General features: G+C 51.4%; 1 protein-coding gene across 8 annotated transcripts in view; it reads right to left on the bottom strand.

Moving 5' to 3' along the window:
- The window catches only part of SMARCA4 (SWI/SNF related, matrix associated, actin dependent regulator of chromatin, subfamily a, member 4), a 93,502-nt gene that overhangs the window by 26,134 nt on the left and 51,631 nt on the right, over positions 1 to 15,737 (bottom strand). For all 8 annotated transcript variants that reach the window (XM_038567266.1, XM_038567261.1, XM_038567260.1 and 5 more), the window contains 9 exons: positions 13,544 to 13,610; positions 12,322 to 12,432; positions 10,459 to 10,701; positions 8,333 to 8,446; positions 7,525 to 7,632; positions 6,418 to 6,504; positions 5,379 to 5,425; positions 4,156 to 4,322; positions 1,522 to 1,685 (listed from right to left, as the gene is read on the bottom strand). In XM_038567266.1, coding sequence (XP_038423194.1) covers positions 1,522 to 1,685; positions 4,156 to 4,322; positions 5,379 to 5,425; positions 6,418 to 6,504; positions 7,525 to 7,632; positions 8,333 to 8,446; positions 10,459 to 10,701; positions 12,322 to 12,432; positions 13,544 to 13,610 — 1,108 coding nt within the window. The remainder of the gene's footprint in view (positions 1 to 1,521; positions 1,686 to 4,155; positions 4,323 to 5,378; positions 5,426 to 6,417; positions 6,505 to 7,524; positions 7,633 to 8,332; positions 8,447 to 10,458; positions 10,702 to 12,321; positions 12,433 to 13,543; positions 13,611 to 15,737) is intronic.

Raw genomic sequence — 15,737 nt, forward strand, 5'->3', positions numbered from 1 at the left:
AGGGTTAGCACTGGCTAACATACCCCAGGCTCTGTAGGAAGCTTAGTGGCTTCTGAAAGCCCCCAATGTGACAGAGGCCAGGGCTCCAGGTCCTGGCCTCTGTCTGCCTGTTGACGGAATAGCACACTGCAATCACCCTCTCAAAAAAAATGGATGGTCACAGGGTCTTGGTGAGAACTATGCCCCAGGCTGATGGTAGAAAGGAACACTAGTAACCAACCTGAGCATTTGCCCATCAGATGGACTACAACTCACACACTGTGAACTAGCGCCTCCAGGCTGTGGGGAAGAACATGCTCAGACACTGTTGGTAGGAGAAACACCCAAGGCAGCCTTCTGGAGGCCACTTTGGCAAAGGTGACTAGAATGTACAGAGGACATGCTCAAGGGCCAAGAATCCCACTCTCAGGGCTGACTGGTCAGGGAGTCTTGGTACAAATACTGCAAGAGAGGGAGAAAAGGGCTCCATAAGCAGTTACGCTGAGAAACAACCCAGATGCCTGCCAAGTATGGTTTGAGTCAAGTCTCGAGGCCACCATATGCCAGGACACCTGGCAGCTGAGGAATTGGCTGTGTGGAGTCCCCTGTGCTTGTACTGAGAGGAGAAACACACCAGCTGCCAGAGGGAAGGACACATGCTAGAACGTGCTGTGTTTTCGCCAAAACCAAAACACATGTGTGTGTGTATATAGGTACATGCTGGCACATGGTCAGAAGAGCAGAACTGGTAAGGGGAAAGAAATGGACTCTATTTTATTTTGAGTAATTGATACTTGCATTAAAAGACTATTACTTTTATGAAACATTGGGAAAACTTAAAAACTCACTTAAAAACCGCTGTATTGGGATCCCTGGGTGGCGCAGCGGTTTAGCGCCTGCCTTTGGCCCAGGGCGTGATCCTGGAGACCCAGGATCAAATCCCACGTCAGGCTCCCGGTGCATGGAGCCTGCTTCTCCCTCTGCCTCTGTCTCTGCCTCTCTCTCTCTCTCACTGTGTGCCTATCATAAATAAATAAAAATTAAAAAACAAAACAAAACAAAACAAAAAAACCGCTGTATTTATAAAATACTATTTCTCTGCAGCTACTGGCATGGAGCCCTATATAAGGCATATGGATAAAAAACTTAAGAGCAACAGCATACAAATATGCCCCAGATGTTTTTAAAAGCGTAAGTGTGTGAGAGCATGCACAGAACACAGCCTGGAACCCCTGTATCACTAAAAAAGTGACAATTACTGATGGATGATGAGATTAGGGTATTTCTACTTTATACATTTATATAAAACCAGGATTCTTTTTTAAATAGAAATGGAATATGTTTTTTTTCACAATCAAAATACAAAGTGATGTTCTGAAAAACAACGGAAAATGATACTCTCGGGGCTTCCCCACAAAGGCCTCAGAAGCTGTAGGTGCCACTGCTGCTAGCTCCAGGAGAACATCCAAGAGGCATTAGTGATGGGAGAGGGTCAGCGGGGAGCCTCAAGCCCCTCCCCACCAGGGGGCGGCCTGCCCTTACCTGGTGGGGGTTCCAATCGCTGTCAAAGATGATCACAGTGTCGGCCGACTGGAGGTTTAGCCCAAGCCCCCCAGCTCGGGTGCTGAGTAGGAAGATGAAGTACTCGGAGCCGGGCTCGTTGAAGGTTTTCAGCAGCATGCCCCGGTCCTCCGCTTTCGTAGTTCCTGCAGGTGCAGGGAGAATGCTGTTAGCAGGGGGGCTGCATGGGGAGGGGTGCAATGGCGAGGAGACACAGAGGAACACCTGCTTCGGAGAAGAGAGCGGGGACAGTGCCTGCACCTGTCCCACAGAGGCCTCCTGGGCCAACTCTACAGTCGCTCAGCCTATGTGCCTGAGCTACAATTGACGAGCAATTCAGGTTTATGGTGAGCACAAGCAAACACCATTTCTCCCACCCCAGATGAAAATGAGGCCCAACAGGCCACCATATCACCTCAGAGTAAAATGAGGCCACTGCAAGCATAAGCGGGATGGGTGCTAGAGCACAGTGCCTGGAACAGGGACTGGCCAGAGGGTTGGTGCCTGCCTCCACCAGACTGTGATGCGTTTCTCTACTCGCAGAGAGTCATCTACAGGCAAGCACACAGTCGCCTTATAACAGGTACTCTTCCCTCCAGGCAGGAACGGTTTCCCCTCTTGATGGAATCACAGACACACTCATGTGACCATCTAGGGCATGATCCTTCGCACTGAGAACACCAGCGGGGCACCTAAGCTCTTCGGGTGCTGCCAGTTCAGAGGAAGGGTGCCTCTAATCTAGATGATGAGATGAAAATTAAATGCTTCCAGCCACTTGTCTAACCATTGCAATGAATAGCCTGGAGGCCCGATGCCCACAGGAGCCTGGGCTAGAGGCATGCCCCCAGCTGCCTCTTTCTGAGGAAGGGCTGAGGCTGGAGCAGTGAAGAGGCAGGCCCAAGCTGAAGGGCCCGCTGCCCTGCCTGCACCTTCACTCTCACCACTTTGACAGTGAAAGGTTCCATCTCCCAACCTACTGCTGAACCCCTACCTTTTGTCTGCACTTTGCCAGAACTGGTCAGTGACCATGTGGGTACTGTGTAGTTGTGGCTGAGCAGACAAAAGTCCTCTCCTCACTTTGGAGGACAAGGAAAGAAACAGGGCAAATGCACAGATGCTGGGGCAGGCGGGAACATGCTCTCCACCTATAGCCTCTCCTGAGGGTTGGCTTGGTGACACAGACAAGGACCAATGTTCACAAGGCATAGACCATGGGGGTGGGTGAGGCAGCTGGAAAGTCCTGGCCACCCCATTGGCAGGGGTGCAGTTTTCAGCCTCCAAGGAGTGGGAAGGAGGCACCATACGGAGGCAGGGACAAAGGGAGACACACATTGTCATTTGTGCCTGTAAAGGTTGCCCGGGACGGAACTGCAAGGCGAGGCTGACAGATGGCAAGATGAGCACAATGGGCCAGCTGTGGCTGAGGCTGGAGAAGCCAGAGCCCAGCCACCACAGGTTGTGGTCTATGAAACCACTGTTCCACAGCAACAGACAAATGAGGGTGCAGAGGGGCATCCTGCCAGGAAAATGCACCTGGCAATGAGCTTCAATAAAAGCTCTGTGAAGGATAGGAGCTAATAGAATAGAATAAGAGCTACCTGTTTAACAAGGGTCAACCCAGCAGCTCTCAAGCTCACTTTTCTCACGAGTCTGTGCACTCTTCCAGTTGGACAGAGTGGGGATTCCCTCTAGGGCCTCCCTGGCCAGTGGACATGCGTCAGACCCCAGGTCCAGCATGCTGTTACCATCTCACTAAGCACCCTCCTACCCAGAGCTCCCGTGTGCTGGGATAAAAGCAGAAGCACAGAACTTCCCATGAGAGAGTAGGGGGGTCACAGCTAAGCACCGATCCCAGGAGAACTTGCTATTTTCCTGCCTCACCAGCTCCCCTCTCTCCCTGACCCACCTCTCTTGGTGCACATGGCTCGGGCATGGAAAAGCCTGATTCCAGCTCTGGGCCTGACCAGTGTCAGCTCTACAACCACCTGACATGGAGAGAAGGGCATGTGGCTCACAGCAACCTAACGAGAGGCAGCCCCTGGACCTCTGGGGGAAAAGATGGGCTATCCTCTCTGTTGGGGACACTGAAAAAGCTTATGAGGGGGGCCTGGACAGGATGCCGAGAACAAATCCAAGATGGGGCCAGTAGAACCAAGAGCTTGAGAAAAGCCCCATCAATATCATCTAGACATCTGGATCCCGCTGTACCTGAAGCAAGAAGAACCCTTGGGGCTCAGTTTACGTTTTCCTCAGGTCCACAGGACACAGACTTCTGCCACTTCCAACCAAAAGAGGACTCCTGGGTAGCGCCCCATAACCGCTGGGCCTAGAGCTGCAGTACATACCATAAGCCTCATGTTTACGAGACCTGGGTGCCGCATCCAGGTTGGCCACCCTCCTAGGCCACAGGCTCTGATCCAGCCACGATACCTGCAGAGTCCTCCCTCCCAGCCCCTCAAGCCCATGTCACAGGAAGTGCTATGCTCACTCCTGATGCTAGCTAGCCCCAGTCTCCAGGCCTTGCCCTGCCCTGTGAAGGAGAGTCCACCAGCCAGAAGCTTGTGCAGTTGTGGATGACGAGCTCCCTCAAGAAACATCTCTCCTGGTCCTACTCACCATCGAGCCTGAGGTATTTAAAGCCGCGATACGCAAAATAATCTTCCATGATCGTCATGAGGGAGGTCATCTGACAGAACAGCAGCACTTTGTGGTTGGTGGCACGGAGTTTGGGAAGAATCCTATCGAGGAGCTCAAACTTGCCCGAGGCTCGGTACAGGTCCAGCCTGGTGAGCAGAGGAAGAACAGGGGGTTGACAACAGCACATTGCAGACAGGCAGAGGAGGAAGTGCACCTTCCATCTCTAGGCTGACCTGAATGCTTAGGCAGGCTGGCTTATGGTCACGGGCACAGAGGTAGCTTCCTAGGCAGACCCTCTGACCCCCATGAAGTATCAGCAAAACCATTTCAACCCAACTGAAAACGCTTGGGCCATTCTTGGTCATGGGTGAGCATGTGATTGTCATCCACCTCAGATACTTTTAGGAATGAGAGGAGATTCTATCAGCAACCAGGCTGGGGCAATAGGAAGTGAGGCCTCCTTTCTATTCCATGAGAGAACCTCCAGGAGCACAGGCTCACTCTGGAGAGTGCTCACACTACCCCACATAGGGTTATGGGACACTGCAGCTTCTCTCATTCGTTCTGGTCAACAACCCCTGGCTTACAGCTGTGCACACTGAGGCTGGGGAGACAGTTGACATGGCTGCTGATAGGCCAGGGCCAGGACTCGAACCCAGGTCTGTGAGCCCCCTATTATGTAATTTGGTATAAAAAATACATAGCAAGAGAACTTTTTGATCTTTTACTTGGTGCCCCTATTCTTCAAAGGTTTCCTAGCTCACAGAATTGCTGGTGGCCTTAGCTCTGTAACAAGGCAGTCTGCAATGATGAAATCTAGGTGGGGTACCCATGCCCACCACGAGGGCCTAATGATGCCTGGATTGCATCTCATATACAATGTGGGAGAAAACACCCCCAACAAGGTGGACGGTATATCATCTCTTTTAGCAGAGTTTAGCCTCAGAGTGGTTAAGAAGGCTGCCAAAGGTCAGAGCCTGGGTATGGCACAGTGAGACCTGGAAGCCAGGTCTGCCTCTCAAGATTATTGAAGTATTTCTATTCCCTTCTTTGGGTTTATCTCAATTTTCTAAATTTTCTGCCACAAATACAGTGCCTCTGAAATCGGACAAATGTCATGAGAGCAACAATGCCGGCCAAAGAAGTGAAAAAGACCTTCATGTGGACTACACGCCCACCCCCCTTCACTGGGAGCTTCTCACCCTTGCACAATGCCACCGGTAAACCCCAAGTGCTCGGAGAAGGACTCCTGCAACAGAATGAGAGAGAGGTCAGGGCAGGAAGAGGCCACCCAGCCCCACACCTCTAAGCCCTCACACTGGTGCTCAGCGATCCACAGTGGCTCTGAGGCCACAGAGATGCTACACACTGCTTTTCCATCCCACCGACGTCCCTTCCCTCAAGGTTCTCCAATGAAGAAAAGTCAGTCACAACAGAACACTGTTAACAACTGAAATGACTGCACAAGGACAGTGTGTATCCCAGATCATCCTTGGAGTGGCAGGATGGAATCCCAGGGACATCGGGGAATTTGCAAAGATCCCAAGACTTCACGCCAAGAAGTACAGACGTACGTATGCAATTCAGAAGCAAGAATCCAGACGCCAAAGGTTATCATGGCCCAAAAAAGTTCTGACCCAGAGAGTTTATGACAAGGGAGGCTGCTCCTGATGTTCCAAACCAGGACTGGCCCCCTCCTTCTCTGGGGAAAAGCTAGTGTGCCAACCAACAGAGACGGTGGGACTTCAGTCCAAAGAAGAGTCTCTTAATGCTTGCTGTGGCTATCTGAGGGCAGACTTTCATTTCTAGCATGTATATCCCTACATTGTTTGTATTCTTTACAACAAGCTCTTGTAAACATAAAATTGGTAGTAAAACAGTGTACAGGCGTTACCCGTTTAAAATATTAAAAAGTATTTCCAGGGGCACCAGGGTGGCTCAGTGGTTAAGCATCTGCCTTTGGCTCAGGTCATGATCCTGGGATCCCATGATCAAGTCCCACATCAGGCCCACCGCAGCAGCCTCTCCGCAGCAAGCCTGCTTCTCCCTTTGCTTATATCTCTGTGTCTCTCATGAATAAATAAATTAAATCTTAAAAAAGAAATAAAAAGTATTTTTTAAAAGTCATTAGGGAGAAATACCCTAGCTCTGGCTAAGGGGCTGATGCAGAGAGAGGTCTCTGAGAGAATGGAAGGCCTGGTGGGTGCTGCTAGACCCACAGTCCCTGGTGCTGGGCCTCACCTCGATGTGTTGGAACATGTACGGGTGGTTGCAGATCTTCCTCAGCTGCATGATGGTGTTCATCAGGGTTTTGGTGCCACCTTTTCCCTGGGGAGGCAGAAGAGAAGCTCCATATTGGGTCTTGTTTCCATGGCAGGGTTGAGGGTGGGGTGGGAGGAGGACTACAGAAGGGGACACTTCCAGGGGAGGTGTGCCTTGTGGCAGAGTAATTGGGAGTAAGGGGCTGGCTCCTGTGGAGGCGCAGAGGGCTCGAAGCCAGCTCTGGAAGAGCAGAGACTGCCTGGTACTCCAGGAGGGGTTGGCAGGACTGAAGGGAAGACTGGTATATTGCCAAGGCTGAATGACAAACTTTCCCTTGGTTGTGGGCACTGTGGGAAGTCTATAGGGGGCTTCAGTTAGATGGACCATGATGATAGAAGATTTCTGGCTACAAAGAGGAGAGATATGGGTGAGGGTGGGTGCCTGCTATGGGTCGAGAAGTAAACTATGTGCAACTGTTCAGGTAACAAAGGGGCCAAAGAAAACATGGAGAGGAAGAAATGGGGAGGGGGCGGGGCAAGCCTGAGGCAGGGACACAAAATCCAGGGACCTGGGGAGGGTGGGGTCTGGAACCTCAGAGAGGTCCCAGGAGGCAGCAGCCTGCCCAGCCCTCACTGCACAGCACGTCAATTTCACTTAGTAACATGGTGAAGGGGCTCAGTGGCCATGGCTGTTAAGCCAGCTCTTTCCCAGCTGGGAAGGTGGGGCTCACGAGAATATTCTAACTCTGCTGTGGTTAGTGCTGGGCTCAGCCCTACTTAAGGGTGCATCTGCAGCCGGCAGCAATTCACCACAGGACACCAGATGGTGACAGACTGGGAGGATCCTGGGGGACTCCCTGGAGATGAGCCATTACCCCTGATCCCTCAGCCTTACCGAATGAGCCTGTTCCCACCAGCTACTATTTAACTATAGCTATTTGATGCCCTCGGGAGCATCACCAGATGGGGCCTTGACCTCAACAGTAAACTCCAAGGAAGCATAAGGCTTTGCTAATGACTATACACTTGAGCCCCCCATACCTGCCTTGGACAACCAGATGGGGAAGGGGAAGGGCCCATGGCTAACCTTCTTGTCCTTCTCGGAGCCATCAGTAAGCAGCACTCCTTTGGCCTGCATGTGCCGGTAGAGCACTCGCTGTAGTGCAGACATGTCACATTTGATGACATATTCCACCTGCAGGGGACACGCATCACATTAGACGGAGCTGAGAGATCCTAATCCTAATGCCCAGCCTGGGCCCATCTCTGGTCTTTGAGCCTCTCAGAGGCAACATGTACCCTAGGATATGTGCCTGGTTTAGCGTATAAGGGGATGATGATGATGAGGGGTCTCCACAGGCAGGGAATAAGGGGAAACAGGTGCAGAGAGACAGAGAAATGTAGAGGGGACATCCTGGGCCAGAAAAGGCAACTTGGTTACCTTCTGCAAGGTTGTCTACGGTCTGGGAACCAAACAGCAAGTACTATATCCCAACTGGAGGGAAAGGAGGGTGTCCTGGGGGGCAACTAGGGGACTGGGACCCTGAGCAAGAAGCCAGAGCCATCCTGTGGTGTGAGCAGGATCCTGAGCAGCCTATGGCCTCTAAGCACAGCCAGATGTGGTTGCACAGGACCCCTGCCTAGGCATCTGGCCCACAGACAACAGGGGGGCTTCCCTGCTGTAATCCACACTTGCATCCACATTACAGATCCAGAGTGTGTGAGTGGCCGTCCCCATGTCACATGGACACTACAATGCTAAAGCAAGACCAGGGCCACAATATAATACACTGTGGATCACTGGAGTGCCACCTGCCTGGGCCCACCTTGGGAAGGAGGACATCACCTGATGTGACACTGTACCAAGGCTTCATCCACTCAAAACAATCCATTACCTTCTCAGGCAACTGGGCTTCTACTTCCTTCTTGAGCCGCCGGAGCAGGAAGGGCCGCAGCACTTTGTGGAGACGACGGATGATAAGAATAGTCTCCTCCTCGTTCAGGTCCACCTGGGACCCCCATGAGACAAGCAAAACAAGGTTACCACCAAAGGATGGAGGTGGAGATGTGGAGATGGATAGAGTCATCTAGAGTCACCTGGCCCTCAGCGCCTCCGTTTCACACTGCCTAATGGTTTACGGCATTTGGTGGGGCACCCTCTTCCTTTAGACAATTGCGGGGACCTGGGACCATCCATGCCCCACAGGCCTTGTGAAAAGAAATACTCAGGACACCTGATCGCTTCCCCAAGAGTAATACAAAGTCATGTGTCTGGAAACCTGCCAACACATCCAGAGAAGAAGTGGAGAACACCGTGTTTATAGAATTGTTGGTGTGAAATGGGTGGTCCTCATGCAGGGCTCTGTATTAGAGGAGCCCAAATCCTCTCATTTCAGCCTGGCAGGGACAGAGGGAAAGAAACACTGCTTTCCCAAGGTGTCTGCTACTCTGCTAAGAAGTTAAACTTCTACAAATTAAGAGTCAAACAGACCACACCAAACTTATCTTCTTTGGGTCCTCTGATCAGCTCTCCATAGAGCTTTATTTTTTTATTTTATTTTATTTTTTAAAGATTTATTTATTTATTCATGATAGAGAGAGAGAGAGAGAGAGAGAAAGAGAGAGGCAGAGACACAGGCAGAGGGAGAAGCAGGCTCCATGCAGGGAGCCTGATGTGGGACTTGATCCCGGGACCTCAGGATCATGCCCCAGGCCAAAGGCAGGAGCTAAACCGCTGAGCCACCCAGGGATCCCTCCATAGAGCTTTAAAACTTCTGCTAAACTTGAAAAGAAATGAAACAAGAACATTTGATGGGATGAAGATCCCGGATGTCTGAAAACCGGGGACTCCTCTTTTTGAGATTCTTGGAAAAGCCACAGTTTCTCCTTCAGAAGGGCTTTGTCTCCATTGGTGCCAAAGGTACCTCATGGATGATGGTAGTAAGGTGGCCCCAGCTGGCCTGGACCTGCCTACAGAGGACCTAACAATCAGGAACTAGCTGCCTGGACCAGATATACCAGTGGCCCCAGAGAGCCCAGCCACTGCAGGCAGTGACGTTCCTCATTAACCTCCAACCTCGTGGATGCCTGGGTGGCTCAGCAGTTGAGCATCTGCCTTTGGCCCAGGGCGTGATCCTGGAGTCCTGGGATCGAGTCCCACATCAGGCTCACTGCATGGAGCCGGTTTCTCCCTCTGCCTGTGTCTCTGCCTCTCTCTCTGTGTCTCTCATGAATAAATAAAAATCTTAAAACAAAACAAAACAAAAAAACCCCTTCAACCTCTGCAATTGTGCCTTCTTCAGTCACTGGGTTCCAGCCACTTAGCCTCCTTCAACAGAAATCACACCTGGCCACAATCCCTTCAATCCCCAACAGCACAAGAGGCTCACCCCCAGTGTGGGCCAACCTGGGGATTTCATCAAGCAATAAAAACCTGGCTCCTGATGGCCAATGTGCCATAGTCTGGTTTTCAGGCTGACAATGTCATCCACAGCCATATAGACATTGAGAGACACTGGTCATAGCATTCTTTAAATATATAGAATCTGATCACATTGCTTGTTCCTTGGGCTGAAACCCTCCCTCTAAGCCTCCTGTTGCCCTTAGGGTGAAATCCGAATTCTGTAAAGGGACCATCAGGACCCTGGGGACCTCTGCTGTGCCCTGCTAGCCCCACCACTACCTCGGGGCCATATTCTTTGCTGTGTCCACCCTGTGCCTAAGGCACAGGGTCAGGAAAGCCCCAAGAGACCCCCCGCCCCCCTGCCAAGAGTTCACTCTCTTGATCTCTGCCCATCAGTCTGGGTGCAAAAGCAGCACAACTCTATGAAGACATGGCCTTCAGCTCTGGTATCCAGCATACACCTGGCCTGTGTGGTAGGCACTCAGAGGACCCCTGAGAGAAGCCAGCTGAGCCTGGCACTGTCCCCTAAGGAACAGTTCCTCTACAGAGGCCCCCCACCACCATGGCACCCTTCTTCCCTGCCCTATCACTGGCATAGAGCCAGCCACGCACTCGTACCTTTTCTCCGGTCATGGCAAAGGGCGCATTGAACCACTGCTCAAAGGTGCTGCAGCTCTTGAAGATAGTGGGCAGCAGGAAGTTGAGGAGTGCCCAGAGCTCGGGGAGCTTGTTCTGCAGTGGGGTGCCAGTCAGCAGCAGGCGGCGTGGGGCCACATAGTGAGTGTTAAGGACCTGCGTCAGCTTGCAATGGTGGTTCTTCATTCGGTGGCCTTCATCAACGATCATGTACTTCCAACGGATCTGTGGGCCCAAGAGCAGGCAGTCAAGGGAGAAGCAGCAGCAGGGTTGCCTCCATCTCAGCTAGAATCTCCCCACCATTAGGCAAGTCTCCAGATGGAACAACATATTCAGGTGAGGAACATGAGTGTAACAAGGTCCCCTGACAAAAGGGACTAGCTCACCAGATGAAAGCCAGAAAACACAGTCTCTGTGAAGCATGGGGTGCAGACAGACACAGAGGAGAGACATCCCCATGACCTACTGTCAGGTGAAAAATGCAAACTGCAGAAAAGTACTCTGGTTTCTATCGAAATTACATATGCTAGTATGTAGCACAGAAAAATATTCCAAGTAACAACCCCCTCACTGATTAGAGAGGGTACTGGGGCTGTGGGGTGGGGGTGGGGTCTATAGGGAATGTGGCTCAGAAATGGGTACATTTTCCAACTATTTGGCTGTGCCTCTAAAAGCAGAAGTGGTATAGGTTAAGTTCGGACTGTGAACTCCAAGGGGGTGGAGCTGTGCCCAGAGCCTGCTGTTGGCTCCAGGACTGAATGACACGGGCTTCATGTCAATCCTCATGATGAGCAGGAGTCTGCAGGTGGGAACCCCAGGTCTGAATTGTGATTTAAGTCTGTAGGGCCCCATGATGAGCCTCAGAACTACTCTGTGCTTCAGCTTCCCCCTCCTGCAGGCACAGTGAAGCCTGAGTGAGACAGTGTATGTCAGGCACCTGAGTGAAAAGGGCAGAGCTGACGGGGGCAAGGCAGTCATCTTCCGTGAGGAGTCCTGGTCACTTGGCCTTGACGTTCATTAATGATGACACTGTCAGATAAGAATTTTCAGACCCTTGTTCTTGGGATGAGCCAGGCTTTCCCCTAAGTCAGATGTGTGTATCTGTACTATGAGCCTGAGGATAAGAGCCTACTTACTGGACCCCAGCTCCCTGGGCCTCTGTTCCTGTACCTGTATGCTTGGAGATGGATATGAAGCACCCCAAATCATTACAATGACCAAGCCCCGAGAGGTAACTTGTGAACACCTCCATCCCTGGGACAAAAAATGACCACTTGACCTTCTCTCTACTGGATGATTAGCGGTCAGAACAGATGCATCATCTTCAGCCTCCAAACCAGGAAAATGGCCTTCTTGCAGGCAAGGGATCATGCCTATTTTATATCTGGGTCAAGGTATACTCTCAATGATTCACTGATGGCCTGACTTCAAACTATGTCAGTTAAGAGACTCCTAGGCCTATACAAGCCCCACTAACGTGTGCCAGCTCAGTAACCCAAGGCTGAAAGAAGACAAAGGGCCTCAGAGTCCTCCGCTCTGAATGCTAAAATCATACCTCCTCTGTGGGCTGCTGTCCTGAGGGCTGTGGTGGGAGTGGCACAGCTACCAGGGCTGGAAGGGCCAAGGCCAACAGAGTCAGAGAGACATGGCTGGCCTCACCACAACCCCGCCAGACAATGAAGGTAGGGCTCGCTAGTCAGGAGGCATCATATGTGATGCAGATATTTACGCAGAAGCTCTGAGGAGCTGGTCTGGAGGACATACATATGATAACCCTGCATCATGTGCTCTCTGATGTCACATGACCACCTGAGGTTTGGTGTGTTTTACACAAAGACACACTACCTTTGCAAGAATGTGCTTGTCCTTAATGATGTACTCATAAGTTGTCAGCAAGACGTTGAACTTGCCACTTCGGAGCTGGGGGACGAAAGCACGCCTGGCTGCTGGAGAACCCTGTGGGGGAGAGAATGCATGCACGCCTCAGCCTTCTGGGACCACGGTGCCCGCGTAACTGACACCTGGTCAGGGCTGCATGGAAAGGCACCAGGCAAGGCTGTTGGGCCTGTCGTCTAACCCTGACACGCAAAATGCAACTGCAAGGAGAAGGGGAAGGCATGTGGGCCACGGGCAGCTCGGGCCTCTGGGAAGCATGCAGCCTGCTCTATAGCTGTACTGGTCTCAGTGGCCAATTAGCTCCCTCCTTTGCCCCAGGCTCCTCTCAGGCCTCCTAGCTGGAAACCAGGGCCTCCACCTCAAGGCCTCTTGTGCGGGTGCGGCCTATGTGACTATTCCCTGAAGTTCGGCTTTTCCCCAATTAGCAAACCTGGTCTGTTCCTCCCCAGTTCCAAACTCCTGACCCATGTGTCCATGGCCCCAGGATGTACACATGGTGCTTTCTCCACACTCACATTCCAGTCTGAGCATCACTGGATCCCATAAGCTCTTGCCAGCAGAACTATCCTTAGCTCTTTAAATGCAACAAGTTCTCCCTGCAAACACTGTTCCTGGCGTCGGGACTCCCTTCTCCTCATCATGCGGCAGAGAGCGTCACAGCACAGGGCGAAGTGCCTCATACCAAGAGCCTGGCAGCCACAGACACAACCTGGCTCTGTCACTAAGTGGCTGCATGAGGGCTGCTCCTTCTGCCTCAGTATCCCCACTAAGATAATAGGTACTATCAGTCTCTGCCTCACGGGCTAAATCGGTCTAGGTACGGCCCAGAAGTCCCACATCCTACAGAACATGGGTGTACTCGTTAAGCCATCCTACACGAATGGGTTTTAACTAAAGCTCAGGTGCCAATAACAAAATCTTCCAGCGAATGCACTGATATCACCAGATTCCATGAACTGAGTCCATGTGATCATTTAAAAAAGCAGCATTACTCTCAAATAAGTAAGTGATCCAAAGCATGTATGAAGAGTATGATCCCATGTGTATAACACAGGAAAACGGGTGCATATACATCATACTATTCATGCAAGTGGACCTCCCTCTTTGCTTATCTGTATTCCCCAGTCCTGCCTGCCCTCACGCATGTCCTCCCCTTCAGGCCATGACGTACCTTGTAAGACACCTTCACCACAGAGGGGGCCCACTTGTCAAATTCATATGCCCAGTTTGACAGCGTGCTGATGGAAACAAGGAAGGGACAGTCAGGTTCTAATTCATTCAACTACAGCTCCAGTCTATGCCAATGTCCACTGGGGCACAAGGCCGATTTGGCTGTGATGCTAAGAATGGCCAACTAATAGGCCGTATGGGGGAAGGATGGGGTGACGCCCTGGGTAAGAGGACCAGGGACACACATTGATGAGTAGCAGGTACAGGGGCAGCTACTGCTAGGGTGGCAATAGCCAGGCGACTGCAGAAGGCCAAGATCCAGGAACTGAACTTGGGAGACCAGTCCTGTCTCAGCTGTGGGGTCCCAGACAGCTCTGAGAACATTCCATACACTGTGGGCCTGCTGCCAGGAAACCCACGGACTCACGGTGCCTCATTTCAGACTTGGAGCCATGCTGGAGCGTATGCTGAGGAGATTGGGGAGCACAGGGGACACCTCAGGTTCTCTGTGTCATCCTGAAATACAAATGGCCAGCCACTGTAGATTTCTGCCCAGTATGAGGCAATGGAGATGGTGAGAGCACGCTGGCCTCGGGCAGGTGGGCTGGAGGACTGGATGCAGGGCAGGAATGCAGACTCTTCTGCTCCTCTGTGAGATGAGTGTGGCCAGGAAGGGCACAGAGAAAGAGAAATGGGCAGTGACCAGGTGTGAGGAGAAGTGGAAGGTAGATGAGGAGAAACAATTCACCTGGGACAAGAGACAGAGCCTCCGGTGACGGTGATGATAAGGCCAAGTTCCCAGGGGGTGAGTTCCCAGAGAAATACCAGGATATCCAGTATTCGGTGAGAAAGGGAACTTACTAAAAAAGTCTAGTCTGGGTAGTACGTAAAGACAGGACTCAAAGCCTGAGTGGCAGAGATTGCTTGTAGCTCACCCAGGTCCCCACTGCAAGAAGCTCCACTGAGGGTGGTGCTGTCTTCACCTCAAACCCCTAGCTCCTAGGCTCCTCAGCAGGCAGGGCCAACCAGCTAGATGTAGTTGGAGCCAATGAGATGAAGCTTAAATTGCTGAGGTGAAAGTACGGGAAAGCTCTCAAAGGAGGCTGGAGTGGGGTGGGTGCGGGGGGTGGGGGGAATAATCAACTGCCTTTGCCCTGTCCAGCACCCTGGGAGCCCAGATGAAACAATGGAGGCAGTGAGGCCATCTTGCAACCACAATAAGCTAAAGAGCAGAAGTCATATATTAAGGGCGCCTGAGAAAAAAACTCTAGAACCCTGCATCCTGGCATCTTGGAGCCACTGGGCCTACCTCAAATGAGGCATTAGTGAGGATCAGCCAGATTGCCCTGGTGCAGTCACTGAAGTCTGGATTCTATTGTATGGAGCAATGGCAGACAGGGCACCAAGAAAGACACTGAGGACCAAAATATGAGGTGTGGGGAACATCTGTAATAGGAGGGGAGAAGAGCCACGAGAGTCAGTGGGGCATGGGAGGCTGAGGAGAGAGGCTAGGAGACAGAGTCTAGTGGGAGGCAGGACAAGCAAACTCATGGTGGACAGTTGTCTCAACAGATGATGAGACAGCTGGACACTTGAAGTCTAAAACTGCTCTCTAGGGCAAAAGGAACTCTTCTGGCCTGGAGGAAATGACATTCTATGGACTAGACCTCTGTCTGGGTGGGACATGGTTAATCAACACATGGCATAACTTCACTGAAGCCAATTTAAAAAATCTTGGGAAAAGATATTTTGATGGGAAACTATGCTAAAAGCCAAAAAGAACTGGATTGAAACACTGCTCTAGTTGGTAAAGTTGTTTCACGCAGACTATTTGGAAAGTGCTATAATGTACACGCAGCCATACGCATGGGTGAATGAACAAAGAAAGAGCTGGAAAGAGCTCTGAGATTCTAGCTGAGTCAGAGACAGCTGTTAGACATGACTAGACACAAATCACATTAGATAAATACATACATTTATTTCCAAGTGCTATCTGTTGACAGGGCCTGCTAATGAGGACACTTCAGAAGCAAGGGGCACACCAAGCACCCAGCCCTTAGTTTCTAATACTGTTCTCTAGGAAGAGAAACCAGTGCTTCTTAGAGAAATGGCTGAATCTAGGCCTCAGACATGAAATGTACAAGTGGAGCTGGGGGCATCTTTGGGTGCCAAAAAAGCAACTAAGTGTCCTAAAA

The sequence above is a fragment of the Canis lupus genome, chromosome 20 (genome assembly GCF_011100685.1).
Source record: "Canis lupus familiaris isolate Mischka breed German Shepherd chromosome 20, alternate assembly UU_Cfam_GSD_1.0, whole genome shotgun sequence".
Lineage (NCBI taxonomy): Eukaryota > Metazoa > Chordata > Mammalia > Carnivora > Canidae > Canis > Canis lupus.